The following is a 20,067-nucleotide window of genomic DNA, read 5'->3' on the forward strand; positions in this document are numbered from 1 at the left end:
GTTGTAAATAGGCCTACCTTATAATCCTACCTGTAGCTTAGGGAAGCTAACAGCTTTCTATTAGGATCTAGTTTGTTAGTTACCGTTTTGTCATAACTCCCTGATGCATTTTTGCATTTAGAATAGCCAGAGCGTGTATATCTCAATCGGAAAATTAAACAATATCGGGTGCCTATGGACTAGGCTGGGTGAACCCAGCCTGATCTGCCCGCTATTTATTTTTTGATTTCTTAAAAGATTGAGCTTGGTCTGATGAAAGCCAGACTAGCCATGGACCTCAGTCAAACAATGCAAGGGAACATGAATCAGCCTATATTTGCACTAACAATAACGGACAAAAGCTCTTCAACTTTGGCCCGTTAAAATGTGTATGAACAGTCTAGCGACGCATTTCATCAAGGCCCATTTGGACATGTCAGTTATTTGCACCACTGGTTAGATGTAAAACAGCATTTCGTTTCAGACTAGGCTACTGTTACTTAATTTGTGCATTAACAATAACGTTTCAGACTACTGTTACTTAATTTGTGCATTGACAATAAAGTATTACATGAACTAAAGATGACTAAAATCTTATGTAGAAGAAGAAACATTAACAAAAAATCCATCCATCCAAAAATGACCTTTGTTTTTGATAGCTGTTGAAAACGGCATGGAACTGACAGAGATGTTTTTGTTTAAAAATACATAAAAAATAAATAAATAAATAACATTATGCTGATACCTTTTGCTTTTCCCAAATACAATGTAGCCTACAGGTGTAAGTGACCTTTCATCAATCCAGTTGCAATGGATGAACTGTGATGAACTGCCCTACTTGTGATTGTTTAGAGATTTTAAAGGTTTTATAACAATTCTACATCTTCTTTGGCTATTCTACAATCTATTCACCTTTTCAGCACCAGTAGGGTACTTTCTGTGCAGCCGCACACACACACTCAGGCATGCCAAACAAGCATACACAAAAGTTTCAAGAGTGGGGGATGGAGTAAAATATGGAGACAAATTGAAGTGTGATTTATTTTCGCGGAACGGATGTACAGGACTGAGCGGCGGTCATATTTTGTACCGCTATGCGGTACATCTAGTTTGACTTATATTAATTTATTGCTGAGGCTACCAGAAGACCAACAGCTACTAGAAAATAACCTGAAGCCGAGTTCACATTGCTGCACAGCACTGCGAATTGGCCTGCCGCTGCGCTGAGCAAAGCGCAGTGCAAGTGCCATTTTGCCGCTAAGCCGCTCTTGCGCGTGCCGCGGTCAAAGTTGAACCATTACCAACGTGGCGCGCTGTAATTAAGGTATTTTGCGGTGAGCCCGGCAGCAAGCACAACAAAAAATTTTTGGGACATTAACTCAACCAAGAGCAACCTAGCGGCGAGCGCGTAGTGAGCGCATTGCGGTGTACAATGTGAACCCGACTCAAGCATTCCAAAAGCTATGTGATGCATCGGCCTTATCAGACACCATTGTGGTTTTCTGGTAGCTGAGAGGTCACAGTAGGTGATGGGGTCAGGTTCAATCCCAAGGCAGATCGATGTGGTCAAAGTGCCTTATCTTATCAATAGCATCCAAGTTGATTCAACAGACACAAACACACACACACTCTCTCTCAGCAGATGGGGGAGGGGGTCCACTGGGAGCAAGGAGCCCATGGAGTGACTGCAGTCTTGACACCAGGCGGAGGGGGGTGAACTTGACAAGCGCTCTCTGCATGCCCATTAGTATTCCGGCCCACCCCGCAGTAGAAGGAGAAAAGGGGAGTGGAGGGAGGGGTAGGGAGAGCGCCAGGGAAGGGAAAGTGCTGAATCCAGGCATTAGTGGAGATGTTTTGCCCCCCTCCTCCTGCACTTTCCATTAATTCAACAAGGCACTTTCAAGATGACCTCTGGCTCGCTTTTTTCCCCCAGCTGCGTCATCTTCAGACGAGCGGACAGGAAGGGCCTGTTTTGCATCAGCACCCACACACCTCACACCACTCGTCCGCTCACAAACACACCCAAACATACACACACACACACACATATATATATGCATACCCACACACAGACACACACTCACAAACACATACAAATACACACACACACACACAAACACACACACACACACAAAAACACACAGACACACACACACACACACACACACACACACACACACACACACAAAAACACACACACACACCACACACACACACACACACTCACACACACACAAATAAACACCAACTCTTCTCACATTACGTACACACATACAAACACCCACACACTTTGTACCACACACACACACACACACGGGCCACAGTGACATCCTGTGCCGGCCTGCTCCTGCTTCCGCCTCCAGGGTGGAGGTGATCTATCGGCAGAGTAACCTTGGCTCGGATGTCTCACCAGAAGTGTGGATTTGCATAGACAGGCATTAAAATCAGATACGCATCGGAGGGGAAGGACTTAGCTTAATTACCTCTAATGATTAGCTGGAAAGCCGCATTTTCCCCTAACAACGCCATGGCTGTCAAAGCGTGCCACGACTGCTAAATTGATTTTACTTGTGCTCAAGTGTGTTTTTTTAACCCTCTGGCTCTTCATACACAACAACAACAACATCCAAATAGAGAATCATTTTTTACATTCAGTGTAATGGCCATTTTTCATTACAGGAGATTTCTGTCTGTTTCTATCTTTTTGATTAAGCTTTATTTATCCTGACTGAAAATACATAACCTTTCAATTTGACATCTGTTTTGTCAAAGCGTAATAAGAAAGAAGTGGGCCATGTCATTTGAGTAGCAGGATCTATTTCAGTTTTTCTGATTTTAGCAATAAAATTAAAACGAATATTACTGCTATAAATAAATAACTTCCTTCCTCCCCGTAACATTTCTCATCACTTTTAGGTATAATAAAAAGACTTGCATTTGGTGTGACATATACAGACTTATATGACCCTGTGTTTATATAACACCCTCTTTCACTATGCAGGTGACGGATATGATGCTTCAAGATGAGCTGTACCCAGACTGGGGCAAAGCCGCCAGAAGATTCTGGAAGAAAGGGAACAACAGAATAGTCCTCTTCTGGTATGTCAGGAACACATCATAACATGTACACTTGGTGTTGTTTAAAATTGTGTGTATGTCTACTGGGACCCTTGCAGTGATATTTTTTCAGTGTGCGTATGTTCATAAGACAATAGAGATACTCTCTCTCCTCTGTGAAATGAGCCGGAGCATAACATAAATATTTCCCCATATAGAACTGCTCTAGTGAGCTTTGATGAATACTGTATGTAGGTGGGTACATCACAAGTTTGTATTGTCTACCCACACCGTGTGTGTGTGCGTGTGCGTGTGGGTGCGCGTGCGTGTGTGTGTGTGTGTGTGTTTCTTTGTGCTCTCTGTTTGCTGTGAGTCTGTACATCTGTGTGGGTGCACTGATATCTGTATGTTTACAGGCGGACCTGTATTCGCGGCTCGCCTGGGAGCTGTGGCGTGAGGCCGTGCTCCTGGGCGGTGGGGGTTGCGGCGAGTCAATAGCGCTGTTAATCTCCCTCCACTCAGCGTCTGCACCTTTAATTAGCAGAACAGGGAGAGCAAAATCAATCAACATCGCAAGGTCGCTATGCCAACTCGACCCCGCCGCTCCCCTTACAACGTGGGGTCTTTAACCCCGCGACAGCGAAACACATCCGTGAAGTTGTCATTAAAACGCGCCGGCAATCCCACTGAGAGCCAATATGCTGTTGTGTATTGTGGGTTATGGTAAACTGAACCCACATTTGATTAGATCTCTGTATTGACAATCACTCAAACCACCAAATTAGATTAGCACAAAAACCTTATTCAATCGTTAATCCCTATAACATTATTTACGCCTTCATGATTAGATTTAAAGGGAAGGCAATAATGGAATAGTAATATGTTACCACAGGATCCAGCGAATAATTAGAAGAACATTATGAACATAATACATAATAAAGCAGTAAGTCTAAGCAAAGGCAACATAAGTAAGAGGTCAATGCATAGATTTCCATGGGCTCAACCTGCTCTTCTGATGTTAACATTTAGTTAAGAGGTAATCTTGTGCACAGTGGAGATTCCAGATCCCTGGGCAAAACAGAGGCCTAATTGCCAATTAGTTCTGTCTTATCTCGAATGCTGAAGCTCGGTGTTGGGGAAGACCAGTGCTGATGAAAGCCACCCTGTGTTGCCTCAGTCACACCTGACCACTCTATTCACACTTTGTGGGCTTCATTTTAGAAGCTCCAGGAGTGAGTCTTCAATTATGCAACCTGGAGTGAGTGGTGCTGGGCCTTCAATTGATTTGGTATTTCATATGTTTCTCATTAAATCAGGATCCTTCCTTGTCTATTAGAAATGTGAAAGGCCGAAAAATGTAATGTGAATGAAATTTGCTATTTTCATTTGAAAGATCTGACATGCTTATACTGTAGCAAGGTGCACTTGAGGGAAAGAGTGACTAGATATGACTAGATAGTGGGCAGCCGTGGCCTACTGGTTAGCGCTTCGGACTTGTAACCGAAGGGTTGCCGGTTCAAACCCTGACCAGTAGGCATGGCTGAAGTGCCCTTGAACAAGGCACCTAACCCCTCACTGCTCCCCGAGCGCCGCTGTTGTTGCAGGCAGCTCACTGCGCCGGGATTAGTGTGTGCTTCACCTCACTGTGTGTTCACTGTGTGCTGAGTGTGTTTCACTAATTCACGGATTGGGATAAATGCAGAGACCAAATTTCCCTCACGGGGTCAAAAGAGTATATATACTTATACTTATATCTAATTGTTTACAACACACACACACACACACACACAATATCCATTACATGTGTTATTCATGTTTCAGAATATCTGTGCGCTCTATTTGGGTCCAATAAGGAAATCACTTATTTCTACGGAGTGTCACCCAGTCTCTAATATTTACAGATGTAGGTCATCAAGATGTAAGCCAAGGCATCACATTTATTCAATGAACTTTTAACTTTTTGAATATATGACCCCTCTGCATCATTACTTTCTGAAGCAGACCTGAGATCATCATGAATGTTTTCATTCCACTCACACTGCACCTATTTTTCATGCAAAATCCCAAATCAGGAGCTTTTCAGAGCACCCCATTGCTGGAGTGCTCTGACACTTTTAATCACTTCTGACATATGCAGCCGTTTTGTAAAACAGGAGTAATCACATCGCATGCCTTTAATCCACACTCACTTCATAATTAAAAGAGGGAGCAATTTGCACCCAAATAATGATTTGTCTGTAGAGGGAGGGCAGGTTGTGGAAGGCCGGGTGACGGGTCCTTCCTCTGGCCCATGTTGGCCTCTGCTAGCTCTTTACGCAGCAGCAGTTCGGTAACAGTGTGTTGCAGGCTCTCCATAATCCGCTAAGCCTACCGTGACACCTGACATGTCTTGATATTTTAGAGCATGTGTGAAATCCATGTAATCCATGAAGCTGTTCTCACACCCAGACTTTTTATGTGGTCAGTGTGCTGTGTAGGTGTTGCAGCAGAGATGTGTGAGGGGAGTGTGTTTGTGTGTGTGTATATGCGTGTGTGTGTGGGTATAGGCCTGTTTATCTGCTTATGATCCTGTGAGTATTTACAGTACTTGCCCATTATAGTTTTGTTTCTAGATTAACTTCAAGATGCCCTCGTGTGTGTGCGTGCGTGTGTGTGCGCGTCCATGATTGTGTGGGTGGCATCCCTACAGGACAGTGCTGATTTCCCTGACGTCGGTGGTGGTGCTGGTCATCAGCACGGACTGGATCAGCTGGGACAACCTAAACCGCGGCTTCCTGCCCAGCGATGAGGTCTCGCGCGCCTTTCTCGCCTCCTTCATCCTGGTCTTTGACCTGCTCATTGTCATGCAGGTGAGTGCCCCATCTCTTTCTCTCTCTATCTATCCCTCTCTCTCTCTCTCTCTCTCTCTCTCTCTCTCTCCCCGGTGGCCAATTAAAATGTGCCGTTACCTCTCCCTGCTTCCGTCCCTTTTGTCTGCCTCCTTTTCCATTAGCTGGCTCCTGCTCTCTCTCTCTCTCTCTCTCTCTCTATCTCTCGCTCTCTCTCTCTCTCTCTCTCTCTCTTCCCCCCTACAGTCACAGAGGCACTTCAGAGAGAACTCAGCGTAGGCAGATTATTTTTGCTCATGTTCTCTCCAGTCTTCGCTCTTTTCCAGCAGGGCAAATGGACATAGCAGGTCAGCTGGACATAGGATTCAGATATTTTATTTACCGTCTGAGTTGTATGTATTTTGTGGGTTTTGCCACAAACTCTGAGGTTATTTGTATAGCCATAACCATACATAGCCATAGAGATACCCAATATGTACTCTCCGTCAGGCACATAGAAATAATTCACACTAATTTGTTAGCCTTTATTTTTCTTTGTTAGCATATTATAGATATACTCTGCATTCTAATTGTGCATCGCGGCTTGATGACACAGTTGCCCAATGCCCAATTGTGAAGTAATTAAAAAAAATGACACAGATCATGTTTGATTGAAGTGGTTTGGTTGTTTAAGTTAGATGCTATGATGGCAGGCTAAATTGGTAGCCTGTGGAAGCCCCCTTCTGTTAATTACCATTGAACCACTTAAAGAGCACCTTTGAGCCCTCTTGGATTTAATTCAAGTAATAAATCAATATCCGAAGCTCATCACCGCAGCACACCGTGATTGATGCAAGCATGCGCTCGTACACGGTTCGCAATTTAGCCTGTCTCACACAGTTTTAATTGTTTCTGTTCCGCCATCATTTTATATCCCTCAGAGCTGGACTGAGATGAAGAGTTATTGAATTCGGTGCCTTCACCCTATTGCCCTGCTCCCTCCTTGAGAATTTACAGAAGGACTGCACATCATGGCATCCTCATTTGCATGGTGTCAGTCTCCCAATCGTCTGCCATGCAATCTGTAAACAGCACACCCCAACTCCGGCTATGATGGCCATCTCCTGTAAAGGTGTTTACGTGTGTTATTTACGACTTCTATTACTCGCGACTTTTATGACATGAACACCCACACCACCACCCACCCACCCACCCCCGCCAGGCACACACTTCATTGCAGTCAGGAGGAGGGTGGGGGGGCCCTCAACAGGCTTTGGATCCAAAATGGCTCCACTCACCTTCATCTGTGCCTGCCTTAGTGTGACGGTTAATTTCTCCTGTCTTTGTCGGAGGCGCTGATATTTTATTCAGAGCCCAATTAAGCTGCCTGCGACTCAGCCAGCTGTGGATGCCCCACCAGCTGTTGTGTTGCCAGAGGCTTTACCAGAGCTGCTCATGTGATGCCTCTCAGAGTGCCTCTCTGCTCTGCCACTGTTTACATTGTCCCGTATTGTATTTATTTATTTATTTATTTTGCACAGCACCACTTTCACAGGTGTGGTTGAGAGGCTGTTCAAGACTAGCTACCATGGATGTTGTTGCTGTCATCTGACGGGCTTGCTTCATCTGGTTGCTCCTAATTTTGGCTGGAGGAAATGGTGCTGAGTAAATGTCGTGCCTAATAAGCTGGACGAGGCTGGTCTTTTTTCCATTATCGGTGTCCAACTGGAGCCATCTCCACTCAGCTTACCATGACTGCTCACACTTTGGCTTTGACATTTCTACCTGGCTAATGAATAGGCCATGCAATCAACTGCATAAAGCAGGAAAATTTTGCTGTTTTTTTATAGCTGCGTCTGTCCTGAGAATGTGCAAGAAGTTCAGGAAGTATAAATGCCAGCTTTGATTTTTCTTCATGTCATAAGCAGAACCTAACTCTGTCTAGATGCCTTATCCTTGTGATGCATTATTAACATTGCAGCAAGTTCTCCTCCAAAACCCTAAGAAATTCTCTGAAGACTGGTTGGTGGAGGCAGGTGGGGTTGCGGGAGAGGGTGGGGTGTGGGGCAGTTTGCTGATTCTGTGACTACTGAAGCTTTTTGGGCTGATGTCTTGTGACATGAGGAAGGCCCAGTTCACAGAGCCTCAGGACCCATGTGCTGTGCGCATCCCAGCCTTTGATCTGTCGAATGTCAAACACAATGGCACAGTGAGGTCCATCAGTTACTGTTTACCCTCAGGGACAAGTGCACCGAATGCAGCCCAGTTGGAATTACCATTTGTGCTTTTGGTACTCTGAGCAAAGTTGTTTGTTACAGAAGCGAAGTAAACTGATTTATACAGTAGCTCAATGCAGCAACAGTAACTTAAATACCTGTAGTAAAACAAGATAGTGTTTGTTATTGGGATTTGATTGAGTTTATACAGTGATGCCGAAAAAGTATTGGCACCCATGCTAAAGTTGACTGAAAAGAGGAATATAAAATCATCTTTTGGAAATTGATCTTAATGCCTTAAATGAAAAATTAGGAAATATCTAACCTCTATTTGCATTGAGCTCAATGAGCATCAAACCAGCTAATAGGCTAACTGAAATAACACCCATGCCAATCTCTAGGTTTGTATGTGATGATGTGGGGCTATTTTAATTCCAAAGGCCAAGGTAACTTTATCAGGATGCACATGTATTCTGGATCCATGAAATAACTGGCCTTTAAAAATAAAAATCTGCCTGTCTCTATGGGAATTTAACATAGGGGTGGGAATACTTATGACCCCTGTATTTTAAGGAAGAACATTTATTTATTTATGATACATTATTCATTCACTAAGAAAATTGGTGTCCTTGAAGGTTAGATATTTCCTCACTTTTCACTTAAGGCATTAAGATCAATTTTCAAAAGATGATTTTATATTCCTCTTTTCAGTCAACTTTAGCATGGGTGCCAATACTTTTGGCCATCACTGTACTCATAGAACACCCATATGATCCATATACATAAGCCTGAAATGTGTTGTAGTTGCTTAAATTGAGTTTTTGATTTCTTGTTAAGCAGATCTTACCAAGCTAATGGCAGACAAGTAATGGGCATCTAGACCTCCGGTCATCCCTGGGTTTAGTCTCTTTGAAGTGGCCCAGCCAGTCTCTCTGACCCTTTGGTCCTGGACTGTGAGCACCGAAAAGGCTTGAGCACAAGTGACACCCGTCTTACAATCTGCTATGGAGTTAGATAGATAGATAGATACTTTATTGATCCCCAAGGGGAAATTTAAGGTCTCATAGCATACAGACATCACACACAACATGCACTTACAGCAGAAAAAGTAATATAAGTATATAATTAAAAAAAAACACCACTGAACAATAAAGACAGTAGAAGATAAATATACTAAATAAAACTAAATCAAATATCCATACAAGGATGATTAAGCATGAGGCGCTTGTAGTGACAGGGCAGGGACTAAGCCTGTGATTCTGTATGCATGGTAAGGTGCTCTATGAGAGTGAGTAAATAAGTTCGTAACTCTGCTGCAAATGACTGACTTTGCCTTGGTTTGCAGGACTGGGAGTTTCCACACTTTATGGGTGACCTGGACATGAATCTTCCAGGAATGCCCACCACTCATGTCAAAGTGAGGCTTCCTGTTTGCAAGAAGTTCTTTAAGGACGAGTATCACATCCACATAACAGGTACAACTGGATGAACCCTGGTCTGACCCTCTCATTTACATGATGAAGACTTTTATGTGAAGACATTTTATGATACAACCTAATATTCAAGATAATAAAACCTCACGATAATTTTAATGACACTGCATGCATTGCATGGCTATTGAATGAATGCACAGGCATAAGGAGAGTTCTTTTTTCTGTGGATTCGGGTTTGAATAAGCATTGTCTCCTTGATGATTATATATTTGTAATCACACCGACATGTCTATTTCCTACTTAAGGCATTAATCCTAGAGGAGTATGCTCCCATTACAGCCATCTTCGTTGTCCTTGTTTTAGTCCTCTTGCATGCTTTGAGTCCCCGTAGGAATCTCGATGTTCCCCAAGTAAAGCGTTAAATAGCTCACCCGTACAGCGATTTGCACTGGGCTGTTAACCCCTATGCTCTGTGCAGTCACTGAGAATTATAGGAATAGGAGTACGTGAGTGCTTTGAATATGGAGTTCATTAAAAGATACTGAGGGACCTCATTTTCCATTTCTGCATAGAGACTCCTGGTTTATTACTGGATAAATTGATTGCAGTTTTAGAGCTTTATGTGCCGGTTGTTATCCGGCTGCTCGGTGTGAGTAATGCCTGCTCACGTCCTGCTCTGCCGTTGTCAAAGTGACTGATTATAGCCACAGAAACCCAGTGTATCATGGGAATTCTGTGTCGACGAAAGTCTTTTTAATGACTATCCTTTGTATGTCAGTCATGGACACCGACATGGAGACATTGTTTTTATGAAATAAATACTGCAGTTGGTTTGTTTGTTTATTATGTGTTTTTTAGATCATACCATATTAGTCTTTCAAAAAGTACCAAAGCCTTTCTTAAGATTTAATAGCTCTTGGTTCATCTCTTCTTTTCTCTGTCAGGCAAATGGTTTAATTATGGGATCATCTTCCTGGTTCTGATTCTCGATCTCAACATGTGGAAGAACCAGATCTTCTACAAGCCCTACGAGTACGGCCAGTACGTGGGCCCGGGGGAGAAGATCTTCACCGTGGAGGAGCCGGAGACCCTGGTCAACTTCAACCGCAGCACGCTGACCTACGAGTGGCGCGCCAGCAACGTGGACCCGCGCACCAACATCCCCTACGTCCACAGCGACATGTTCCTGCACAGCCGCTACGTGGGCGCCAGCCTGGACATCAAGTGCCTGGCCTTCGTGCCCAGCCTGGCCGCCTTCGTCCTGTTCGGGTTCTTCATCTGGCTGCTCGGCCGCTTCCAGGACAGCGAGACCTTCCCGGAGAGCCAGGACAAGGCATACGAGCGCATCAAGCGCAAGTCGCCGTCCGACCTGGGCGTCACGCCCGAGGACGTGCACATGTCCATGAGCGAGTCTCTTAAGCGCAGCGGCACACCCATGCTGTTGTCGGTGGACACACGCCACCACTTTGGCTCGTCCAACAACTCCATCTCGCCATGCTCCAACGACACGCAGGAGACCCAGCCCAGCATTGCGGCGGACTGCACTGTCCCCGCCCCCACCATCGAGGAGGAGTCGGCCACCTCGGACGTCAGCAAATCGTCGTCGCCTTGACCTTACCACGGACCCGTTGGCAGTGGCAGCATGGATGCCAACAAGCCAGAGTGGCATCCACTGGCAGAGTCACACACCTGTCTGTGGCTCTTTTGCTAGAATCTTTTTTCTCTGCCTTGGCACAGCCTGTTAGCCTGGGCAGTCACTGGAGAGCTTATCCTTCGCTACGTACCTCCAGAACAGAGACCTGAGCTGAGTCTCGGGGGACGTTGATGCACATCTTTACTCCCACTGAAGGTGTCTTTAAACACCCACAAACCCTGGCTGATTTATTTTTGTTTTCTATACCTTGGAAAAAAAAACTCTTTGTTTTCTATACCTTGGGGGAAAAAACATTGTACATGGCGCCAAGTATCTGAAGAAAAGAAAACTTCTTCGCCTGAAGAAGTGGTGCTTTACATTTACATTTTGTAAGTAGGTATATCTTTTTTTACAATAATATTTTGGTGCCTACAAGGAAAAATAATATTTATACTTAGAGTGCATGGCAAAAATGGTCATGGCTATTTTATTGTACATGTGATCTATTTCCGCGAAAAAGGTGTGCCTTGAGTTGTAACATTCCAACTGATGGGCAGTGTTGTCCAGTGTTGGAAGAAGATGTCTCACAATATGTCTTATGGTCTGTCATGTTATTGGTCAGTCTTCACCATATCACTTCCTGGGGATTCGTTTGATATATGCTTCTCACCTGCATGGATTGCTAGTGGCAAATGCCTGTGATTGCATTTGGGGACACTGAGGATTCATTTGTATGTTACAACATTTGTAATTTATTCTGAGAACCCTGCGGTGTTAATATGTACTGTTACATACAATTACATACAAGGTTGGGGAATAAACCAATCTGTATTATAATATGGAGAACACTTTAGATCTTAATCATTTTTAATTCTCCTGTTCTTTGAAAAGCGGCATATTACATGAAGCATGTAAGGTTTGCTTTGTACAGATATTATGCACAAGCTTTCTCAATGATGAATCTAATGAAGGTGCTATAATCAGCTACCTACAAGTGATGCATTACAGACACCTAGAAGGCGTAACATACTTTTTAGTACCAAGGGACATCCGTCATTGGACTTCATTATTTATAATTACATGAAGATCATTCTTGGAGTTTAGTAGTCCAGTGTTGGTTAATGAGAGAGATGTTTACTATATCCAATGCTCATCCTGCAAGCTCATTGGCTTTCTTCGTTATCAGCCCAGTAAGTGGACCCATCCAAAGATGTATGTATGAACCTCTTCCACTATATAGTCCATATTGGTGCATTAGAGGTGTACTTATTTCCCCTCACAATGAAAACACTATAAAGGTTCTTTTAAATAGTCTAACTTATCAGTTTATTGCATTATAAGTGTATCAAAGGATTAAAGCATCCCAGGCACACTACTAGGCTGACATTTTCAGATGTTCTTAAACATTATTTGCAGTTTGTGGCAGCCGACCTTAGCAACATTACTTCATTCATGTGTTTTTTTAATGCAGGCATAATTTATTAAAATAAAGCTGTGTGTGTGAGTGAGTGTGTGTCTGTGTCCTGAGTCCAATAAACTTACCGTAATTTCCCGCCTATTAACTAAGGTTTATACATTCATGTTTTTAAAAAAAAAATCTTTAGCTATGATGTTAATTCACAGGGGTGGGCTGTACATGGGAATTCATTCATTTTCTTCACTCTTCTCTTTGATTAAATCTGATGCGGTTAATATGCAAGTATTAATTTGCATTTCATTAATCATATGGTTTATTCACGATGCAGGTAATAGACAGAACTTTACTGTATAAAAAGGTCATCTCTTCAAGTATCATCTAAAATGAGTGGCTTAGACATATTCCTGGAAAAGTTATGAGAGTGATAATATATAAGTATACAAAAAACAAAATGAAAGACATAATAGTCTTGCTCACTAAAGATGAACAGAAACCATTCATCAGATTAATTGTTGCTAGGTATGTGGAGGAGGGGGCTGTGGCTGTTTTTTGTGTGAATGATGCCTTTTTTAGATTTATACAATATGTCTTTCTATGTCTTTGGAAAGCAGATAGTTGTATTGAAGAGAGTTTTGGGCTTGTTAAAAAATGCTGCTCCAAAACGCTAACAAGCAAATACATTGTGATTTGTTTCCACCTTTTTATCAACCATTGTGCTCATTTATTCTCTGTATTGTTGAATTGCTTGCTACAGATTTCTTCTGTGTCCAGAGATAGGTTAGTGTTTTTTACCAATGTCCACACATTTGTTTGGAACAGATTCTCTGAGCTGTAATGTCGCTTTCCTGAGGCTGATTGTTATTTGTGATTGTGGTTGAGTTAGCATTTGGATTCCTAGAAGTAGTTGGGAAAAAAATCTTCTCGGTGTATGTTTCATGCTTTTAACTGTTCACATGTGTTGTGAAATGTGTGGCTCTATGTTTTACAAAGAGAGTTTTTGCCTGCTGAAATTCTGTACTGTGTACATTGACATTGTTGGGGTTTTCTCTATACCTAGAGAAAATGCTGCATGCCAGGTTTCAGTTGGATTTCTGCCCCATCTTTTGAGGTTTTCTCATTCGTATGAGGATCCTACACTTCATCTCCTTACTTATAACTTAATAGATTGTGCACCAGTATGAATTAAGACAAATCATTGCCTTTACAGACAAACACTTCAGCAGCTTCATGGTCCAGGATACTGAAGTGTGTCTCATGCTAAGCTTTTGTTTACTTGTTATAAAAGTAGTTGGAAATCTATTTTGAAAACAGGTTTATTTATTTATTGTGACTCATATAATGAATATTGTTGCATATCCTGATATTCAAGTATACTTCTTGGCTTTTTTTTTTTTTTAAATCAGTTACTGATTAGAAAGTTGATTTGTATATTAGTGAGTTCATACTAGTTGATGCAATTGCCAAATTATGACCTGTGCATGAGATTCAGTTGCACTTGTGGGAGGTATTTTTCTTACCTGTTTTCATTTGAAAAGGTTAATTTTCACTTCAAAGCCATTGTCACTATGCATAATATTACATAAAACACAGTATTTGATTGTTTTACAGAGTATTTATATATCTATATTTGTGTGTGTATGTGTGTAACAGTGCCGCAATTCAAAATGAATGTGATAGCTCTTTCAGCTGTATCCATGTTGGTGTTGTACATAGTGCAGGAATGCCTGTGGTCACTGATCCTTAGCATTGTTTTACTGTTTTCTAAGGAGAGGTGACACTTTCTAAACACACTTGTGTAACAGTTGTCAGTGACATACATGTCAAATACTGCTACCAATAAATTACATTTTGCTACATGCCAATACTGTATGTATTTGAATCACATGTCTGATTTCCAAGAATGTATGTGTGGGGTGATGGCAAGCATCACAACTTTGGTTTACATTTCAAACGCAATCCTCAGAGATCTTGTTGCCAGGCAACTCCTTTGGGACCTACTATATCCAGCTGCCGACCCAATTAGGTTACTCGAGAAGAGAATAAACTTTGAATGTTAAACAAAGTTATGGAACAAATTCCATGTGATGTGGAATTGAGAAGAATATACTGTATACAAGTCCCCATGTTCGTATCCTGTATAAAATACTTTATATTTATAGTTGTTGTTACAGTATAGTATATAGAAGTGTAATTGCAAATGTGTACATGCATACGCATATCCTAAATGTTCTCTAAGCGATGCTGGGTAACGTCACTTCTGTTGACATTCAAACAAAACAGATAGCTACAGTAGCTCGCTACTTCCTTCCCCTCCCTCCCGTGCTGCTCCCATTCAATTGAAACTCCTAAACGCGCATCTCGTCTGTGATTTGCTGGAACAGTTTGTTATGTTTTTATGGGCTAGGTTTGCCCAGGTTGTTTTTGTTGCCGTTTTTGGAGCCTGGGCTGTCCACAGAGATCACGTTTTTTTACAGTGTATTCAGGACACCAACAGCTAGCGGATGGTTAGGTGATGTTTGCAGTAAGTGACATAAAATGTTTTAGCCTAAAAATGGCATCGCTTAGAGCACCTTTAAGCATATCTTATCCCATTATATGTAAATATAATGGGATAAGAGAAAGAAGCAAAAGCATATTCCTCTGGTAGGCATCAATCACTATCAATAAACACTTCACTGTTCCACCAGCCTTTTTATGTGGAGAATAAATAAAATATACTGTCGAAGATGTCCGATATTGCCTGGACTAAAGTGTATTTGTTATGGAAGGGTAAGATGAGATGTTGTTTTCTGAGGTGCTGAGGCAGTGGTTAGGGCAAATTCTGGGGGTGGACAGAGTAAGAACACAATGTTTGTTTTATGACTGGATGTGCTTTAAGACGGATCAGAGGTGGCTTACTGTATGTATTTGCCTATGTGTTGTTACCATATATAGAAATGGTGTATAATTTGTTGTATTTTCTGTAAAACAGTGTGCATATTGTCAATACAGTGTCATTACACATTATTCATATTGTCAAACCAGGGACTTTTTATTTTGTATTTACTTAGTGTATTTGTAGAGACGGATGCGCACATCCAAAATATGTTGTGACAGGTGCCAGACAAAACGTGTTAGAGGGGGAAGGAGATGGTCTGCACACTGTATGGGCTCAAAGAGATACTTTATTTATTTTTAAAAGGTAACGTTTCGATCTCAACAGATCTTTATCAGGCAAATAAGAACTGGTTTTGCCTGATGAAGACCTTCTGAGATCGAAACGTTGCCTTTTAAAAACAAATAAAGTATCTCTTGGAGCCCATACAGTGTGCAGACCATCTCCTTCTCTCGTATTTACTTAGTGCTCAGTACCAACCGAAATGCCACTATTTGCATGTTCCCTTCTGTTAACATTATTAATATCCTTCGATTCAAAACCCTTCTTAGGTTGTGGCATTACCACATTCATAGTGACATTTCAAATGAAATGGCCAGAGTTTTTTAAGATTGCCTTTAGATGTGCCAAAATATCAACCTTATCCATTAGCACAGAGAATCAGCCTCCAGATTCCACCCTTCTGGAAGAGGAAATGACTTCTAAGTCATTTGATTCCAATTAGCTGCATAATGTGGCTTAATTACACTCTCAGTTCAATATGCATGAGTGTTACCATTCCCTACCATACCCCATGATCGAGGCAAAGAACGATGATGAGCCAGATCAGGCCCAGAGTCGGTTCATCACGTCTGACAGCTCTGAACTCTGAAGAACCCTTGGAAAGAATCAGAATCAATCTGCCAATTTCCCCTCAGCGACTCAACCATACATGGCTTTCGTTGGTGAGAACGATGAGAGGGATGTATAGCTCCCTCGCTGCTCTGTCCCCGCCATTCAAAGAGTGTGACAGGACACCCTGAACAAGTCCCATGGTGTAGCAAAGTCATTTGACTGAACGATCTACAGACTGACACATCCAAAGATTTTTTTTAGTTGCCTTGGTCTATCTGTCTGTCTCCTCACAATAACCAAGATGCCACACTATATTTCTTTTTTAGAATGAGGGTAAAGTCGGATGATAGTGCACCCTAATGCAACACTGTTGACAGGATGTGACATTGCAGATACGTAAGCAGCTTGCCAGCACATCAAATGCCGTTGACACCTAGATAAAATTAATATCATTGAATCCTATCCTCATTCACAATCCAAAGAAACTTCCACAGGAGTTACATTCAGCAAACGTTGTTTTGGTTGTGATGTTGTTTCAAATATACTACTCCAAATCTCGGAATATTAAAAGTGTGTCCCTGGACTTTCTAATTCGTGTACGCAATTAATAGGCCTATGGTTTGGGAAAGAAAACTGATAAGGCTGTATTTTGGGCAGGAGACGATTTCATATCTGTAAAATGTTTGATGAGCAAGGCTGTTAGAAGGCTGTAGCATCTTAGCCAGGGCATCTAAATCCACTTACAAAATGGGTGATATGGGGTGTCAGTTTTGGATTTTAGTTTACACTTAGGCACACATGAGGAAACTATTAAGGTTCATCTGTTACAGTTTTAGCCATGGGTGTACATAGTATGAATCAATTCCCAGAGTAGTGAGTTCATATGATTCCTTTAATGGCACTGTAAGGTTTAGAGTAATTAGAGTAGTACATTTACCCCAAACATGAACTAATACGATAATTAATCACATTTACAGACATGAAATCATTGCAGTAAAGACACATTTCAGGTTATAACATACAAGAGTCAGTCATAGTGTTTGCTTGTAGCTTACTAACATGAGATAGTTACTGTATGTGCTACTGTTACACATTATGACGCAAGAGTTTGTTCATTATTTTATTCGTTGATAAAGAGTGTCAGGGTTAGGGGCTCCCTGTAGGTCAGGACATCTGTTGCCTGGGGTCCATCTCTCCAACAGAAAATTGGACATTTAAGAGCCAGCTGGACAGGCGCTCTTCCTGCTGTTACACTCCTTTTGTGCCACTGGCAGATCGCCACTATCGCCTGGGTGTCAGTAGACCAAGCAAAGCCAGATGGTGCCCTTGCCAAGAATGTATCAGTTTCTAGGAGTAGTTCCCCATAGTGATGTTATGTTACTGAGGATGATCACATCCATTTGTGGGAATTCTTTCATTCTATCAGTAATTATTTTCCAGAGCTTCTTCAATTACAAGAAGAAATAATTATACATGTTGTCAGGAAACTCCAGAATTAGTTTGAAATACAAAACTATTATCATATCCTGAGGAAGAAACATAATTTGTTGTCAGAAGGCATGTGATGGTTCAGTTTCTCTTCCTCTGTTTGCTCTCCTGTATTTTCTGCCAACTGTGACTATGAACAACAGAAGGCACACGTCAGCACAGCGCAAAGAAAGCCTGGTGGCTTGTGAAGTGCTAATTCCTCAGGACTCAATAAATCCATAAATGAATTCCTGATCAAATGCTGGCGCTGAGGCTTTAGTGTTTTGGACCCAGTCCTTGGCAACCAACAGTTAATCTTCAGAATCAGCCTCATCAGCACTTTCAGTTCTTCAGAACTGAGAGTGAAGAATATATTTATCTTTTAACTTTTCCTGTTTTTTTTTTTCTACCACAGCACTGTGTGTGAGTTGAGAAAGAGAGAGACATGAACATCTCATTTTATTTCTGCATCAGGTTATTAGGGCCTTGCACTGTTCTACTTGAAGAAATATGTAATTTGACTGGCATATGAGACTGATATTTTCACTTTGTAGAATTAACAAGATGCCACCAAGTAGATATTTTTCAACCAGTGTGAGGGAAGAGTCAGATTATATCGCTGTGTGTACCCTGACACTAACAACAGTAAGTGACTTCGCAGACACCTAAACTGCTCTTTGTGTCAAACATGTTGACACAAAGATAAAATGAATATCATTGTATCCTCACCTTGTAAATCCTGTGTAATACTCTCTCAATATGAAAAGAACACGATTCCACCATAAATATAGATATACCGCACAGTGGTACAAAATATGACCACTGCTCAGTCCTGTACATCCTCACCGTGAAAATAAATCACGATTGTCAATTTGTCTCCATCTCCTACTTCATACCCTATCCACTTTTGTGTATGCTTCTTTGTGTGTGCCTGTGTCTGTGTATGTGTGCGTGAGCAAACAAAAAAAAATCTGTCTGAGGGGCTATATGCCCACTAAGTTTCATGTACCTGGGTGTTTAGTTGTCCCAGGAATCGTTGACCAAAAATTCAGGAAGTTGATGACGAAAAAATAACAAAAATAAAAAAAAACTTTGACGATCCCTAAAACATCTCTGTCAGTTCCATGCCATTTTCAACAGCTATCAAAAACAAAGGTCATTTTTGGATGGATGTATTTTTTGTGAATGTTTCTTCTTCTACATAAGATTTTAGTCGTCTTTAGTTCATGTAATACTTTATTGTCAATGCACAAATTAAGTAACAGTAGTCTGAAACGTTATTGTTAATGCACAAATTAAGTAACAGTAGTCTGAAACGAAATGCTGTTTTACATCTAACCAGTGGTGCAAATAACTGACATGTCCAAATGGGCCTTGATGAAATGCGTCGCTACTGTTCATACACATTTTAACGGGCCAAAGTTGAAGAGCTGTTGTCCGTTATTGTTCGTGCAAATATAGGCTGATTCATGTTCCCTTGCATTGTGTAACTGAGGTCCATGGCTAGTCTGGCTTTCACTAGACCAAGCTCAATCTTTTAAGAAATCAAAAAATAAATAGCGGGCACATCAGGTTCACCCAGCCTAGTCCATAGGCACCCGATATGATTTAATTTTCCGATTGAGATATCCACGCTCTGGCTATTCTAAATGCAAAAATGCATCAGGGAGTTATGACAAAACTGTAACTAACAAACTAGATCCTAATAGAAAGCTGTTAGCTTCCCTACAGGTAGGCTTATAAGGTAGGCCTATTTACAACATAAATTGTCAATAGGCTATGCTGGCGACACAAATAAAATCTCCTTTGGAAACTAATGGCTTACGCCTTACAGTATCAAGCGGACTTAAATTGCCATATCGTGGCGAAAAGTTGTAATAAAATTCACGCAGCTCCATGAGTCAAGGAAAGCGCGAATGAAGTAGCCACTTCTAAATGGGACCCACTACACAGTAGCTTAAGGTGTGTTAAGGTGTGTTGCTAAAGCAGCCATAATGAAATGAAGGTATCATTGTTTGAATACTTCACACACACGTGCTTTTTAATTTCACAGACTACAACTACCAAGCTGGAATCAAAGCACATCGATTCCCCTCTCACACCCTGCACGCACTTAAAACAAAATAAACAGGAGTCTCAGTCTCATGCATGTACTGTATAGGCAAAACTGTATCAGACCGGTGTAACGTTGGTAAATCTTCGTTGGCACAGAATGTTTTTTGTAGCACGTGCAACAGATGACAGTCGAAAGCTACAATTGCAGTGCTGCTATCAATTTGCTTGGTATAACCGCATTTATAGTTTCCCATGCAATCAATCAAATTGGCCTCCATCACTCAACCAACGCTA

At 41.7% G+C, this 20,067-nt stretch overlaps 1 protein-coding gene across 5 annotated transcripts in view; it reads left to right on the forward strand.

Annotated features, from left to right (window-relative positions):
• tmem117 (transmembrane protein 117) overlaps positions 1 to 14,404 on the forward strand; it is a 47,510-nt gene extending 33,106 nt beyond the window's left edge. For all 5 annotated transcript variants that reach the window (XM_042109388.1, XM_042109384.1, XM_042109387.1 and 2 more), the window contains 4 exons: positions 2,981 to 3,078; positions 5,726 to 5,885; positions 9,405 to 9,534; positions 10,437 to 14,404. In XM_042109388.1, the coding sequence (XP_041965322.1) occupies positions 2,981 to 3,078; positions 5,726 to 5,885; positions 9,405 to 9,534; positions 10,437 to 11,104 (1,056 nt within the window). In that variant the 3' untranslated portion in view covers positions 11,105 to 14,404. The remainder of the gene's footprint in view (positions 1 to 2,980; positions 3,079 to 5,725; positions 5,886 to 9,404; positions 9,535 to 10,436) is intronic.
• The last annotated feature ends 5,663 nt before the right edge of the window (positions 14,405 to 20,067 follow it).

Source organism: Alosa sapidissima, chromosome 11, assembly GCF_018492685.1.
Source record: "Alosa sapidissima isolate fAloSap1 chromosome 11, fAloSap1.pri, whole genome shotgun sequence".
Lineage (NCBI taxonomy): Eukaryota > Metazoa > Chordata > Actinopteri > Clupeiformes > Clupeidae > Alosa > Alosa sapidissima.